This window comes from Ptychodera flava, chromosome 11 (assembly GCF_041260155.1).
Source record: "Ptychodera flava strain L36383 chromosome 11, AS_Pfla_20210202, whole genome shotgun sequence".
Lineage (NCBI taxonomy): Eukaryota > Metazoa > Hemichordata > Enteropneusta > Ptychoderidae > Ptychodera > Ptychodera flava.
This window is the reverse complement of record NC_091938.1, coordinates 23,301,494-23,317,988: the sequence shown is the minus strand read 5'-3', so window position 1 is coordinate 23,317,988 and position 16,495 is coordinate 23,301,494. Positions and strand designations below refer to the sequence as shown.

The following is a 16,495-nucleotide window of genomic DNA, read 5'->3' as shown; positions in this document are numbered from 1 at the left end:
TTCGAACGCGACACTGTTGTTACATCATTGCTCTTTCCGCTGTACGTGTTGCATAAGTTGTATCCATAGTGTTCAACGTTGTTTCGGTGCGAAGGCAGTGCTATATTTTCTGGTGATAAATGGTAACCCCTTCCTGCTCTCGAGTGTTTTTATTGTAGTTTCAATAACGTAAGAGATAATGACAAGTGAAGCATGCTTAATCATCCCCTACCCAAGATACAGATCCAACCAAAAGCCCCTCACCCAATGCTGGACAATGGAGGCCAAGGCTTAACCTAACCGTCTGGTGGAGGAACTATGGCTCAACCATAGAACAACTCGGTTGGTTTTGGTCTCAGGATGCTCTGCAAAATGAAATTTCGCATCTCGCTGGTGCGCCACCAACGGCAAGGTAGGCTACAATGCTTTAGATCAGAAACCTTAAATCAATCATCCAACAGGCGGACGCCCAATTACAGGATGAGGTACCCATAACCTACTACGTTTCTGTGTTCACATGGTTTGAGAGAGTGAAATACGCGATCATTTAAACCGCCTTATGGGTCTGTCAGACAGAATGAACACATGAAACTGCTTAAAAGACAACACGCGTGTATTTATTTTCACACAAATCGGCAAGTCTCAATCAACACTCATTCAAACAAATTGTTATGTACAGAAGAAAATAGCTGTAAAAGCCAATAATTAGCATATTAGCGGTGTGTTTGTCTGATTTTCATATAGGCTAAATTAATTAAAAATCTTTATGTCCTCTCGCACGTAGGTTTTTGAAGATTTTCATTAAAAACAAGTAAATTTGAATTGGACTTTACCGCTAGCTTTTCTGTTTACAAATTTTTGTTTATAAATTTTGTAAAATGTACTTAAAACGGCTGCACTCTTGCAGAATGTCACAAAAATTATGGATCTGAAAAAGAAGGTTCTGCTTTGATTCTTGAATTGGCATTCATATTTACATGGTCATCAAAATATTGTTTTTTTTACAAAAACATAAAATCAAAAGCGGCGTATGCCAACAATCTATTTAACAACAAATTGATCTTAAGAGGAAAGTACGGTACTCAATTTCTCAAAGTGATAAAATTAGTGTGTTTGTACTGTGAACAAAATCGCAATTTGATTCTGAAGTACAGAGAGAAAAATAACACATTATTTGTTTTTGAAAATAGAGACATATTTTTGTATCAATTCATGTTCTCGAATAAATATAGCTGTTATGACATTTACTGGCTTCCAAAATTAAGATGTGGGAAAATGTGTAACAGTTAGGGAATGTCTCAGATTTGTAACACAAGTCCAGCGAACGAAATTTATTCATTTTGATCAAAACCATCTTCAAAACAAAAATTCAAAGTACTAATGTCAGTCACATCACCTCTATACGCACGCACGAAAGTGAAGTTTGCATATGCAATCGAACTTAAACACCTCTTGATGAATTTCGTTTTTTCGAATTGCTGCGACGATTTGAGACGGTCCCTTGCTGTACATGAATTTTAAAACGTCAACCATTGCATTGAATGGCACCTGGGAGTCTTGGTTAACTTTGATGGCCACAAATATGATCATTGGGAAATGATTGAAAACGTCAAGTAGTCTGGCGACCATCGTCTTCGTGTAGAACTATATGACGGTTTTGTGAACTTTTTAGAAATATTTTCTCTATCGATGAACTGTCTCCATGCTGAACAGTCGAATGATGGGTTGTTGCCGCGACAGTTTTCAGTTCATAAATCCAAGCATGGCAAAACACTGTGCTTTCATTAGCAAACAACGGGTGTATACTGTACAGACCGCTTTAGAGATTTTTTCGGTGTAGTGACAAGCGTTACCTGTTAAATTGCTCATCAGAAGAAGGCACACACATACATTTAATTTATGGAGTCAGATCCTTTGATCAGCGTTAATTTCAGAAAATGACGATAATTAACGTCATTATCCGATCAATCATGTGTAAGTCGTTTGACGTGGAATACTTCAGCGATGGTATTTGTAATGATAACTCTCATCACACAGTCCACGGCTACTTAAGCTAGTTTCATTGGTAGAAAAGTTCATGACTATATGTGTGTCCGGTTTACGTACTTGGAAATGCGGACTTGGCGTTCGTCATCAATTTCACCGACTCCGAACCCTACAAGGTGCTCACACTCATCCCAGCCTCTCGAGTAAAGTCGTTAAAAATCTTGGCAAAATAGAAGGTACGATAATTAGGTGCATACAATGCAAAAATAAAACGTACATTTTGTACGTTCAACAAGTTTGTGACGTCATGAATCATAATGTGTACTGGTGGTATAACCATGGACCAAAACGAGAAGACTCCGTCTTGGCTGTCGTCCGCTAGATCTAAGTGTTGGTCTGACAATCCAACTTTAAATATTTGCTTCCACGTCCACCTGCAACAGGAAAAGAGAAAGTTATCTTTGCTCTGCACAATTCAACTGCAAACGCCGAACATTGCTTTGGATCGAACGAATATTAAATTTGTCAACTTATTTTCATTTGAGTGCTGTAATTTTCCCACAAAATTTTTATTGAAATTTTACCAATTTCTATGAACTTTTCATCTAGATTTTTGATAATTTTGGACAAAATGGATATCACATTTTATTAGCTACAGTTTTTTAACAAAATTTTGGCAAAAAAGATAAAAAATGACTGGGCTATGTTTTATAAAGGCGACAAAATTGACTTTGGCGCTCAAAGGGTTAAAATTGCGCTTCTGCAACACGTATAGTTATATGAACCGTTGAACAGTATTTTCTTTTTTGTTTTGTTTTGGTTTTTTTTACTTGAAGATATTTTAATGGAAACAGTAAAGAAGTAGTAGTGCTTGTCAGAGGTGTAACAGTACACTTCTCAATTATCCTTCAACGTTTGGAGTATTTTAATCCATTGCACTCAAATCACCCGCACCTGCCTGTTGTCGGTTCACGGCCAGCAAATCAAATATGGCAAACAAACAAACAAACAAACTAACTAACTAACAAACTAACAAACTAACTAACTAACTAGCTATCTCAGTAACTAACTGACCACTAGTAACTAACAAACTAACTAACTAGCTAACCAACTGACTAATTAACAAACTAAGGAAACAACCAACCAAGCTAGTTAACCAACTAGTTGACTAAATAGTTAACTAACTAACTAACTAACTAACTAACTAACTAACTAACTAACTAACTAACTAACTAACTAACTAACTAACTAACTAACTAACTAACTAACCAACTAACCAACCAACCAACCAACCAACCGACCATCAAAATGCATAAATACTTGCCGTGAGATTCTTCGATAAACGATCTGGGTTGAACTTTGCTCTCCTGATCTTCACCTGGAAGAAACGAGAAAAGTTTCAATTCTCTTAAATCAACATTATGTGACCATGATTTAATCATTTTGCATGCGCTAAATGGCCAAGGTGGACATTCTTATCAGCTTTCTATCAGGAAGTAAATATGGTGAAGTTTGCAATGTCTGTTGTGTAGTCGCTCTATCAGGAATGGATCATTCGATCTAGCAGAAGAATCAATAATGAGACAGATTTCAGACCAATTACTTCTTTTGCGAATGTTGCTCACAGGACGGCCCTAAAACGTAAAATCTAAGTCAAAAATATGCATTCTATATGTATGTGCATACATGATTTCACAAATTCAGTGCTGACAAGCTACGTCATCACCATCAACAAGTTACCAAAAAGATACATGAAACGTGCATACCAGCTACGTATATGCACTTACATCTTTGTATGGATCGATGTTGTCCAAATTGAAACTCAGCCTGTTCCCGGCGGCCGGGTTGGCAGCGTACGACGACCACCTGTTCACGTTCGTTGGCTGCGCCATCGGTTCGTGGGTGTCGTTGTTGGTGGCCGACGTCCAGGGATGAGGGTAGACGTCCATATCGTCCGACATGGGTTCATAACGTTCATAATTGTTACCCCTCGGGTTTGCCGTGTGTTCCGGAACCCCCGACATGTGGCCGTTGTGACCCTGGAATGTTTCCATGGCAATTGTGTCATTCATTTCGTCGGGGTTGCTCGAGTCGATCTCATGATCAAGAGTCTGCAGAAATCCTTGGTTGTCGTAGGACGGAATCTGTGGGTTGTAGTAATGGCTGCCATCGGGATACGATCTGGACTGTCTGAAAGACAAAAATAATAAACAAAATATAGCGGTGTAGTATGTCGACTTCACTGAGGCAGGGTTATTGATAAAATACTGACATAGGTGTCTTTGTCTCCTAGTTCAACGTCAATCAAGAATAAAACGAATATTAAAGGGACAAAGTCGGCCATTTTTCATGACTTTTGTTTGATACGAAATACTACTTACATTGTTTAGCATGTTGGAAGATATTAAATGAATGGGTGACTATTCATATATTCGACCCCGGTTTTAGACACGATACATGCAACCATCGCGAAAGTGAATGAATGGTCATGACCGTTAATTCATTTCGATGGTTTCATTTAATTCATCTAGAACCAGGGTCGAATGTATGTATGGTCACCCATTCATTCAGTATCTTTCAACATGTCAAACAATTTAAGTAGTATCTTTCATAAAAAAAAAATCATGAAAAATGGCCGACTTTGTCCCTTTGAACAAGCAGCCGACATACATTGTAGCTCTATTGTTTTGTTGCTGAATACAATCTACAATAGCAGAACCATTGACGGGTTGAGGACATCCAGATATGCATTCCGTAACGGAATTAAAGTAGAATTCTGTCTAGGTTGGAATATACGAGGTAATGAAGTTTGCACTCCGAAAATGCACAAATTCCCGTTGAAAAATTCTAAGGCAGTTATTAAGAATAAGGGTATAATGCCATTTCTTCCTAGCTACATGATGTATTTTGAAAGTATGACAAAAGTGGTATCAAGGGGAACACTCTCTTGACAAATAAATGAGAAACTTGGCCAAAAAATGTGCCCATGCAAATTTAACCATCATTTAAGTTAAAATGAATGAAGTCATCTTCTGGAGCTTACAAAGCAAAGTTAATTGTTATGGGAAGCACTGTTTCAGAGAGACAAAATAAAAAAAAGAATAAGAGCAAAAACTGAGAAAAATTCTGAAAAATTGAACTATGCGAATTTCAGGCTCATTTTTATAAATATTAATATGGGCATAGATAATAAGCTACATATTTCATTTAAAAGATGTGAGAACAGTAGTGTGAGAGGAAATAATGTTTTAACGGCATACGAGAGAATTAGTCCGAAACATTGAAGTATATTTCATTTCTGTAAAACTGATTGAGGTCATCCCTGTGAACTTGTAAACCATATTGGATTTCTATAAGACTACTATTTCCTGGAAAAAGAATGGAAAATGGACGTGAAATTGTGCAAAAGAAATTCTAAAAAATATAATATGGATGGATAAATTACGCTAATTATCATATAACTTGATGAGGGGATCGTTAGAAAGCTACAAGAAAATTGAAAGCAATCCGAGCAGACGACGTAAACGTGTAGACGACGACATTGCATTGCCCGTCACTTGGTAACGCCAATGTCGCGGGTCACATGTCTAGATCACGTGATTGATATTGAGGAATTGGAACAAAACAGAATGAGGTCATCCCTGGGAGCTACAAAGTATATTTGGCGGTTTTTGGGTGAGGAGTTTCAGAGAAGAAGATTTTCGATAAAAATCTAGGCAAAAACTTACAGAAACTTCTCAAAAAATCAATTTCAATATGCCAATTTTTCACTAATTTTCACGGCATTTTAAAAGGGCACGATGGGATAGAGTAACCGTGATAGGGGCATATTTTACATCTTTTACAATTTGAAAGCAACATGACTAATGACTTCTGGGAAGAAGAGTAAAGTTGACGGAAGACAACGGACGCCATGATCAACCTCTCGTACATTTTCACCATGACAACTTCATACATTGGATTGATCTTAATTAAAAGCCCTGCTTCTTGATTTTTCTGGTCAAGGGCCGAGGAGTACAATCTTTATACATCTACAGAAGGATGAAGGTTTTATGTTTTATTGTCTTTGTCTTGGCAACTGCCACTACCACAGACAATGTTGCAAAGTTCGTAGGCAAACGTATCCATCTAACCTTGTCGTTTGAGGGCAGTGCGAGACAAATGCGATTCAAACGACAAACAAACAAACAAACAAACAAACAAAATAGTATATACCTCTCTGCCAACAGACTATAAAACGAACTTAATTGACTCACCTGTTGTTTGGCTGGTCAGTGTATTTCGTGGTGTCTTTCCGTCGCCTCGATTTCGCAAGGCACACCACAAGAATAATGATAATGATTAAGAACAGCGCCGCTGACACCGAAATGACGGCAATCATAGCAGTCTTGTTCAGTTTGCTTTGACATCTGTCGCCAACGTAGAAGTAGTTGCTATCAGACGAACACCTGAGTGAAAAATCGACTGGAAATCTTAAAATAATGCAAAGGTTTCAGTTTGGTATTTTGAAGGCAACAATTTCTTGTAAATTTGTGATCGTACCTGTGCCATTGGGATCACTCTGTTTACAAGACCAATAATTAATATTTCTACTATGTTCAAGCGGAGCATACGTGTTACAGTTTTGTTGTTGTACTTTACTCTTTACCCGATCGTCAGCACCAAACTACACTTATCTCTACAACATCCAGTTTGTTTTGAAATTCCCATCAATATGCCAATAAAATAAAAGTGTCACCAATGAGTTAAATGGTCGCCACGAAAATCGGTTCTTCTCATAGTATCACGTATATTGGTATCCGTACAAGCAGTACATGTAATTGTCACTCGGAGTCCGAGGTAATATTGTTTAATATGACGGTTCCTTTATTTTTTTTGTTTTGATAAATTTTGTCGAAAAACAGAAACGGCCTGTTTATTTTGGACATTTTGCAAAGGTACTGTTTTTCATTATCTTTATTTTCACATCTCATTTCAGACTGACGCATCATGCTTACATGTAAAAGAATCTATGGACCGTCAACTTATATTCAAACCCATGTTTTCGACTTCCTTTTGAGACGGGAGCCGCTCGGCAAAACTACTGAAGTTTGTCATCTCATTTTAGGGTTTGTGTAAACATGGTTTTCACCATAGCAACAGGCTTACAGCAGTCTCTTCGTCTGCTTGTCAATAAATTACAAAAATGGAAAAGCTCGAGGATGTATCATGATTTCAAACAACGGGAAGGTATGGGCGCACGCACTCACCAGCATTTAATTTCATCTGTGTGTTCGCATTTCCCGTCGTTTTCGCAGTAGCCTTGTTTGCATTTTGATTGACACACACACTGATAGTCGACTTCAACTTGCTGAAAACCGCTTTCACACGACGAATCGACTGCGTAGTCGCAAACGTTGACCACTTCAGGATCTGCAAGTAAAGAAACAAAGAACAAACACACCGTCATCTTCAGGTGTGATATTTAAGCAATAAAGCACACCCAGCGACGGTATACCACGAGATTTTGACCAGTTCACGACATATATGCACGAGCGATAGTGAGTGCATATATGAAGTGAACTGGTCAAACTCGAGTGGGATACCATCGGTGGGCGTGATTTATTGCTATTATATCATAACAGTGTATTGATGGCGCAAATACAGCGATCTGATTGGTCGAGACGCGAAAAGAACCGTGGTATATTGGCGATATACCACGGCTGACATACGCGCGAGCTCTCAGGTTGAGCAAAAGTCCACTTTTGACGTTCCAAACCAGAATTTCAATATACTGTTATGATATAATAGCAATAAATCACAGCCACCGACGGTTATACCACGAGATTTTGACCGGATCACGACACATATGCACTCGCTATCGCTCGTGCATATATGTCGTGAACTGGTCAAAATCTCGTGGTATACCGTCGCTGGGTGTGCTTTATTGCTTAATTTGATAAAACCGATCTTACGCGGGCGCCACTGACAGGTACAACTCTCAAAACAAGCAGAACGATATTTTAAAAGGATTAAAGACAAAACGAAGAAAAGAAAAACCCCGCCGTAAATAGATATTGAAGAGACGCTGATTCAATCAATAGGCCAACTTCACAATGTGATTCAATAAAATAGTGAAATGAAACAGAAGGTGAAACTGTTGCAGTGAACCCCTCCCACCCCCCCCCCACCCGCGATTGTTTTAACGACGCTAATACAGCGAAATGGTAACTGAACATGACATTAATTGGCATCGCTGTAGCTGCAACAACTGTAGCCCTCGGGCCGTGTGCCTGCTTCACCTTCTTCCAACGCAGATGAAGCCGGTGCACAGCTCGAGGGCTCTGTGGCTCTCCTCACGAATGTGTCGTCATCACTGACTAGGACACATCAACCTGGATTGCGCCTTATCGTCAACTTGTGCACGACAAAGATGGCATGCTCGTACCTCCGCAGTCGCCGACGTACGTCAACGGCGGATCGCTGTCCGTCTTCAGTTCCTCGCACGTAAGCTCTTTGTTGTCCATCGCCGTGTATTCGTAAACCACTTCGTAGTCAACTTTGGTAGGGTTCTCCACTGCCAAGATGGCGGCCGATCTGACCGCAGAAGCTTCATTTAAAGGACTGCAGAATATGAAGGAATTGGAATTGTTACAGACATACATCAAACGTAAAGGAGGTATGGCGACTCGTATCAGAAAAGTTGAGTGCTATTGTTTGGAAAATATTAGCATTATGAATAGAAGGGGAGGGGTCATCAGAGACCCGAATTTTAAATAAAGTCATGATGGCCGAATTTAAAAGTCCATGAGCTGTAACCTTTAGTATAGTATAGCATAGCATAGCATAGCATAGTATAGCATAGTATAGTATAGTATAGTATAGTATAGTATAGTATAGTATAGTATAGTATAGTATAGTATAGTATAGTATAGTATAGTATAGTATAGTAAAGCATAGTGTAGTATAGTAGAGTAGAGTAGAGTAGAGTAGAGTATAGTATTTCTTGCAGTGTAGAAATATGCTATAGTATAGTATAGTAAATGACATATTTCTGGCAGTTTTGTTCTGTTGGTAAATGCAGCTTCGGTAAATGCAGCTTCTTGATCGGGTTGAAAACGTCACGTGGTAGGGCCTCATTTTAATTATCAACACAGCATATATAGTCATGTCCGATGGTATTGTTGGTAACTTGACCTTGGTAAGGACTAGAATTTGTCAACGATAACATTCATGTACACAAGAAGACAGAAATGTCCTTGCTTTCTGGAACAAAAATTGAGATTTTATGAATAAAAATTATTATGATGAAGTCGATGAGACGACCAACGGTCAACCAGGACCGCTTCAAACGCAACGGCATAGGCTAACTTTGCACGCGAAATCCATGGATACAGTATTAACAAAGCAATTGAGAAGTGTCCGTCCAAGATACACAACTGACATTTAAAGCGGTGTAATCGTGGCTGATGTTACTTTTCTCCTACCTAAAAACAATGTTTCTAATTTCCTTGAATCCGGCGGTAGCACTTGTAGTACGGGGTCATCTGTGTGTACAAGAAAACAACATTAATCGTAAACGTTACTTTCTACTTCTCTTGATAGAAACCATCGATCTCAATTGATATACTATTTACTATAAGTAATTTCTTCATTTTCCAGGGAAATGAAATCCTGTGATTTTTATCACCGTGAGAAAGTTGAATGACGATAAAACCTATTGATCATTCGGGAAATTAGTAACTGTAAATCAAAGTGAACATATCTCGAATTCAAAAAAACACACACGCAAGCTTGAATCAACGCAAAATTAACGATATTGTAGTATAAGATCTGCTTTTTGTGTCGATATTTTACTAAAGTATGACGTCAAACTTCTCTCACTCTCGGTCACTTTTAATACAATTAACACTAATTTATACATCAAAAATTTCCTGTGAAGTGTGACAAGATTTGAACGTCGAACCAGGACGTCGCCATGTAGCATGTGCTTGTTTCTAAATCCATGATGGTGAAGTACAGCAACGAAACGTTGCTCTTTCGCATTACACCGATGATTTCTTTTGTCTCAAACAGACACTAATATTTTGTGCAATAATCTTCTGGAAGAGATGATGTAATATTGAAAGATTTTTTACCAAGGGTTGCCCTAGATACGTCTTTGGGAATGTGGATGAACGCCAGTAACAATGTTAATGACACTTGCGCAATTAAGTTCATGTAATTATAGGATCAACTGTCTTTTTAAGGAAATAGTGTACCGATTAAAGGACTTTTCTCTGCAACTTTACATGATTTTTTTCCCCACCATAATTGTTTTGTGTACCAATTTCAAGTTCTTGTTTTGCTCCCCAAAGCATGATGAAATGAATATTGTTCAGCTTGTCAACACAGCATCTATGTTTGTAAAATAATTTGGCATTGTTTTACATTTGAATTCTAGTCCGGACCAGAACTCACTTGCCAATAATAAAAATGCCGTCTGCACATGTGCAGACGGAGTTGACAAGCTTAATACTGTAGATTCCAACATGCTTTGGAGTAGAACAAGAAGCGCTGGTTAACATTAATTTAAACAAAAATAGTGCAAATATCTTCAAAAGTTACAGCAACTTGCCCTTGGACGTTGTTTCACAACAGTGACTCAATGCTATCCTACAGAATGAATAAAATGACTCCTGATTTCTCTGGGGTTTTTTTACAAATTACTGAAATCTTGATAGAGAAGTGCATTGCAATCCTTAATATAAGTTTTTTACCTCTTCCGTGAAATTTGAAGACGCCTCTTTATAAAGGTTGGAATCTTTGTCAGCCAGTTCGTCACTATACTCCTGATCTATTTGAACAGCAAATTCATAAACGTGATCGATTTCTAGAAAAAAGAAAACATAAAAGACAGATTGAGAAAATTATAAAGAAGGATGTTCCCGCGCATTTCTTTGAATGATTTGCTTTCCAGTGCGGTAGTTATAGTTAAATATCATTCAGCAATCTAGACAAGCCTTTTCCCAGAGGCTACTGGCTATGAACTATATCCCGAAAGTGACGCTGCGAAGCCCTAGATTACTGGCTTTCGGCGCGAAATGCTGTCTGCCTTCACTGATTTTTAACCTTGCCTTTGGGCGACTAGGAATGAGGGTATATAGGCCTTGTTTACATAGCAATTAGAATTTGAATCCGCATAATATTTCTCCATCGATAGGCAAGGACATAGTGGCTGATCATCACCGATATGTCCAATATATGCTAATGAAGGCGTAATCTACAATTTACAGGTTAACAAGTTAGAGGGAGCTTAAATAATATCTTGGAACAGCCTGGGGAAGTAATACTTTGCCAGTGAGATTGAAATAAATGATACTCAAATTCTACAAGGAAGCCTCCTACCTTCCAATTCTAAGACAGTGTCTTCAGGAAGATCTCCGATGATGTTTGGATCTCTTGTTGTGGCGGCCAATGTGGTTGTGATAACAGTTGTAATACTTGCTGTCGTTGTTACGTTATGAGACAGAGACGTTGTGGCTGCTGGCGATGTATGTGCAACTTCAGTCGTGCTAGCTCTAGTACTACCCGGCAAAGTTGTGGCTGCTAGCGTTGTACCTGCATCGTGAGTCGTGTCAGCTCCAGTGGTGTCTGGTAAAGTTGCGGTTTCGGGTGGTGTAACTGTGTCTTCAGTCGAGTTAGCTTCAGTGGTGTCTGGTAAAGTTGTTGCTTCGGATGGTGTACCTGTATCGTCAGTCGAGTTAGCTTCAGTGGTGTCTGGTACAGTTGTTGCTTCTGATGGTGTACCTGTATCGTCAGTCGAGTTAGCTTCAGTGGTGTCTGATAAAGTGGTTGCTTCTGATGGTGTACCCATATCTTCAGTCGAGTTAGCTTCAGTGGTGTCTGGTAATGTCGTGGCTTCTGGTGGTGTACCCGTATCTTCAGTCGAGTTAGCTTCAGTGGTGTCTGGTAATGTTGTTGGTTCTGGTAGTGTACCTGTATCGTCAGTCGAGTTAGCTTCAGTGGTGTCTGGTACAGTTGTTGCTTCTGATGGTGTACCTGTATCTTCAGTCGAGTTAGCTTCAGTGGTGTCTGGTAAAGTCGTGGCTTCTGGTGGTGTACCCGTATCTTCAGTCGAGTTAGCTTCAGTGGTGTCTGGTAAAGTTGTTGCTTCTGGTGGTGTACCCGTATCTTCAGTCGAGTTAGCTTCAGTGGTGTCTGGTAATGTCGTGGCTTCTGGTGGTGTACCCGTATCTTCAGTCGAGTTAGCTTCAGTGGTGTCTGGTAAAGTCGTGGCTTGTGGTGGTGTGCCCGTATCTTCAGTCGTGTTAGCTGCAGTGGTGTCTGGTAAAGTCGTGGCTTGTGGTGGTGTGCCCGTATCTTCAGTCGTGTTAGCTTCAGTGGTGTCCGGTAAAGTTGTTGCTTCTGATGGTGTACCTGTATCTTCAGTCGAGTTAGCTTCAGTGGTGTCTGGTAAAGTTGTTGGTTCTGGTAGTGTACTCGTACCTTCAGTCGTGTCAGCTTCAGTGGTGTCTGGTAAAGTCGTGGCTGCTGGTGTTGTATCTCCACCTTCAGTCGTACCTGCTGCTGAGACTGCCGCTGCATTACTTTCTTCTCGACTCGATTGTCTGTTATTTGGGAATATTGGCCCATCATTGGCGTACTTGTTGTTAATTTGCATATTGTCTTCTTTCAATAGACTCTCTTCCTCTTTCCTTATTTGTTCACCTATGTCTTTAGGTGACATCGTTTTATTTACTGTCAAAATTAAAAGGCGAATATGAAGAATATCAAGGGTTGAAAGGTTTTAGTTCACAGGATTGATCAGGTATGAAGAAGGTTTTTAAAATAATGAATAGTTAAGCACTGTTAAGAAGTATTTATTTTCCAGAGCCTCAGAGTCCCCTCTGAAGAGCTAAAGGCCCTCACTTCAGAGCCGAGACCCTCAGACCTAATGTATAACTACAAGACTGGTAGTATGCGTTAAAATATACAATACCAGATATGAACTGTAAATGCTCACGTGTTTCATTGTATGTTAAAGTTATGTGTAAATTTGAACCTTTGACACATGTTTGCAACTTCATTGAAAGTATTATGATCAACATAATGAACAATATTCACCACAGATTAAACTCTATAGGTCATTAAGTATTCAAATACGCAATTAGCTGAAATAGAAATAATTAATTTCTTTGACTGCTGTCATTGTATCACCACTTTATATAGCAAGTGTAATTGCCTTTGGTCAAGTCCTTCAAACTATATATTCCAAACTTTGAAAGCTCATTACATATGCAAACTATTAATTAGCTGACATGAAAACTTAAGTGCGAAATGACTTTCATTATTGGTATAACCTGGTATAATCATCAATATACATAGCATGTTATGCCAACTTTGATCCAATAAATCCAAGTATATATCCCTAATTAGGAAAGTTCATTAAATACACAAATTAGGAATTGGCTGAAGCAAAAATGCTTAACGCCTTTCAATAATGTTAGCCTACATAATAGTATCTTTAATGTACATAGAAAGTTTCATCAATTTTGGTCATGTAAATTCAAATATATATCCCTAATTTCAAAATTATCAAAAATTATTATTTCATTAAATATTCAAATTAGGAGCTGGATGAAGTAAAATGCTCAATGACTTTCAGTAACGTCGTATCATAGTATCTTTAATGTACATAGCAAGTTTCGTCAACTTTGGTCTAGTCAATACAGATAAATATCTCTGATTATGAAAGTTCATTAAATATGCAAATAAGGAATTGGCTAAAGTTCAAATTCTTAATGACTTTCAATAATGTTCTATCATAGTATCTTTAATGTACATAGCCAGTTTCGTCAACTTTGGTCTCGTCAATTCAGATAAATACCCCTAATTAGGAAAGTTCATAAAATATGCAAATTAGGCATTGGCTGAAGTAAAAATGCTTAATGACATTTAATAATGTTCTATCATAGTATCTATAATGTACATAGCAAGTTTCATCAATTTTGGTCTTGTAAATTCAAATATATATCCTTACTTTCAAAAGGTCATTAAATATGCAAATTAGGATTTGGATGAAGTAAAAATTCTTAATGACTTTCAATAATGTTAAATCATAGTATCCTCAATATGCATACCAAGTTTCGTCAATTTTGATCAAGTAAATTCAGATATATATGCCTAATTAGGAAATTTCATTAAATATGCAAATTAGTAATTATCTTTCACGTCACCCCTTAATAACTTTCACAGCTGATGTATCTTGATGTGATCAACATTTGTAGCAAATCTCATCAAATTGTCTGCAGTCGTTGTCAATGTATATCCGTTTTTTCTAAAATCATTAATTATGCAAATGAGCAAAAAGTAAGCAAGCTACACCCACCAAAAACTAATCAGTTCTTGCCATTTGCCAACTGAATCTATGTACCAGATTTGATTCTGATCTGATGAGCCGTTTTTGAGATATTGAGCCCACAGACAGACAGACCCACAGACAGACAGACAGACAGACAGACAGACAGACAGACAGACAGACAGACAGACATCGCTGCGACATATGCTCACGTGTGTCAACACGTGAGCAAAAAATCAGTATTAGTAAATAAAAATTACAAATCTTCTTGCATAAAAAAGCCATTCTGCTCAAATTTGACTGTACAATTTTCAGCTTGTGAAAGAATAAGGTGAAATGCCAATGAAAGAAACTCCAAAGATAGTTCGATTTGATTTATATATGTCTTTGAAAAGTCTATCCTATCTATTAGCTGTAATCTCTCGGTTCAGAAATACGGTTTTCAGTTCTTTTACAAGAACAGTCCAACGTTTTGTCGATTGTTTTCAATACTTTAGTTCCAATGTACGGACTAAAGATACGTTACTGAAAAGACTACCTCTCATTAAGTTGAAATGTTTTAATCCAGTCTATTCATGAAGTGAGTTGATTTGTCCTCATTGTTGACAAGTGAGCTTTTGTTTCTTCCCTGTGTATTATTTCACTTTTCATGAGAGTGTTTTGAAATAATTTTCTTTCTCATGGTTAAAACTCGTCATTCTGCATACATGTGTCAATCACCTTAACAAAGGCTGATTTAGGCTGACATAATCATATTGTCTAAGGTGCAACCAACGGAGCTAATTATCGAAAAAGCTATTCCGGAAGCATTTTTTGAGGTCAGGGGGAAATTTTAAATTTGCTTTGGCAGGGGATATATTTTTAGCCGGCAGGGAGCAGAATTTAGGTTTTTTATCAGGCAGGGCAGATATCGGTTGATTGGCCTGAGGACCGGGATATGGATTGTGAAAAACGAGTAGAGGGGAAGTTACTTTTAAATCGGGGACAGGGGAAGTTAATTGGGTATGGTGCTTCCGGGGAGCGGGGGGGGGCACAGGGCAAGTACTTATGCCTATTACGAGTGTAGTAGATTTTTCCCACGGCAGGGGAAATCGACAAGTTTTTTTTCCGCCACAGGGCAGGGGAATTAAAAATTCACAATTGGGAAGGGAAACAGGCAAAAATAAGTGGGGAGTGTGTAAAAATGAAGTTTGAGAGCGGGAGGGTAAGTCAGAAAATTTTCAATTTGAGGGCAAATTATGAACAGCTAATTCTGGACTTACTTCCGTCAGGACTTAAAATTAGTCAGTTCACATTACTTGTCCGACACGATATATCTTATCATAATAAGGACCCCTTTAGTTCATTGGCTGCACCTGTTGTCCTGTAGACAATGATGTGGGTTTTCTGTTATTCAATGCAAAAGATGATCTCTTGTGTGTCGACTTGGTCGATCGCTTTCTCTATAGTTTAGAAAGCTTCGTCAAGTGATATAATAGTGCAATAAACATTGATACTATGCCAAGTGTCACTTTCATTGTGTTTTCTGCAATGCCGGTTGTCAACTCAAACTGGTTCGACGACATGATACAATATTGTACCCCTGTTGCTGTAACCTATGGTGTTCTAGTGTTCAATAACTTTCGATATTTGTATGCTACATGAAGTACCTTTACGGGCAACGAGCTTGATATGTTCGACCTTTGAACTGCTTATTTATCCGATGTAAACAAAAAATTATGGTACATTGTCGAAGTTACAGCGACTTTCCGAAAAGGTATTCATGCCACACTTTGCTATTAACAGCTAATTGTGTAAAAGTGAATGCTTTATTTCAAAGCTGAATAAACGAAAGGCAAGTTACCGATTTGGCAAAGTCCGATACATAGACAGTGCTTTCAAATTAGTAGCTGGCACAGTGCCAACCTCACAATATCACAGAGTAAATTTACCAAAATAGCAGACGCTTGTTCGATTCATATCGTTTCGTAAGTCTCCACAGTCTCTCCCTTCCAATTAATCCTAAATGATGTAAAATGGGCGTTCATAGCTGTGGAGGTGAATATTAAAAGGGCTGTACACAAAATGTGTAACCCGCTACGCCTTCTTATTTAGTGAATCGTTCCTGAAAATGCTGTTATCACGATTGAGACGAATTTGGGAGAATGGGGTATTATGGTAATGTTGGCATAATCAGCAAATTTCAGCTCAACTACATTATTTTTTGCAATT

The 16,495-nt window shown here is 38.3% G+C and overlaps 1 protein-coding gene across 1 annotated transcript in view; it reads right to left on the bottom strand.

Moving 5' to 3' along the window:
- Window positions 1–574: 574 nt before the first annotated feature.
- LOC139144426 (interphotoreceptor matrix proteoglycan 2-like) overlaps window positions 575–16,495 on the bottom strand; it is a 36,134-nt gene continuing 20,213 nt past the window's right edge. The window contains exons 5-10 of the mRNA XM_070715128.1: window positions 8,393–8,568; window positions 7,215–7,377; window positions 6,222–6,413; window positions 3,753–4,155; window positions 3,290–3,343; window positions 575–2,399 (exon numbers count right to left, since the gene is read on the bottom strand). Coding sequence (XP_070571229.1) covers window positions 2,376–2,399; window positions 3,290–3,343; window positions 3,753–4,155; window positions 6,222–6,413; window positions 7,215–7,377; window positions 8,393–8,568 — 1,012 coding nt within the window. The 3' untranslated portion in view covers window positions 575–2,375. The remainder of the gene's footprint in view (window positions 2,400–3,289; window positions 3,344–3,752; window positions 4,156–6,221; window positions 6,414–7,214; window positions 7,378–8,392; window positions 8,569–16,495) is intronic.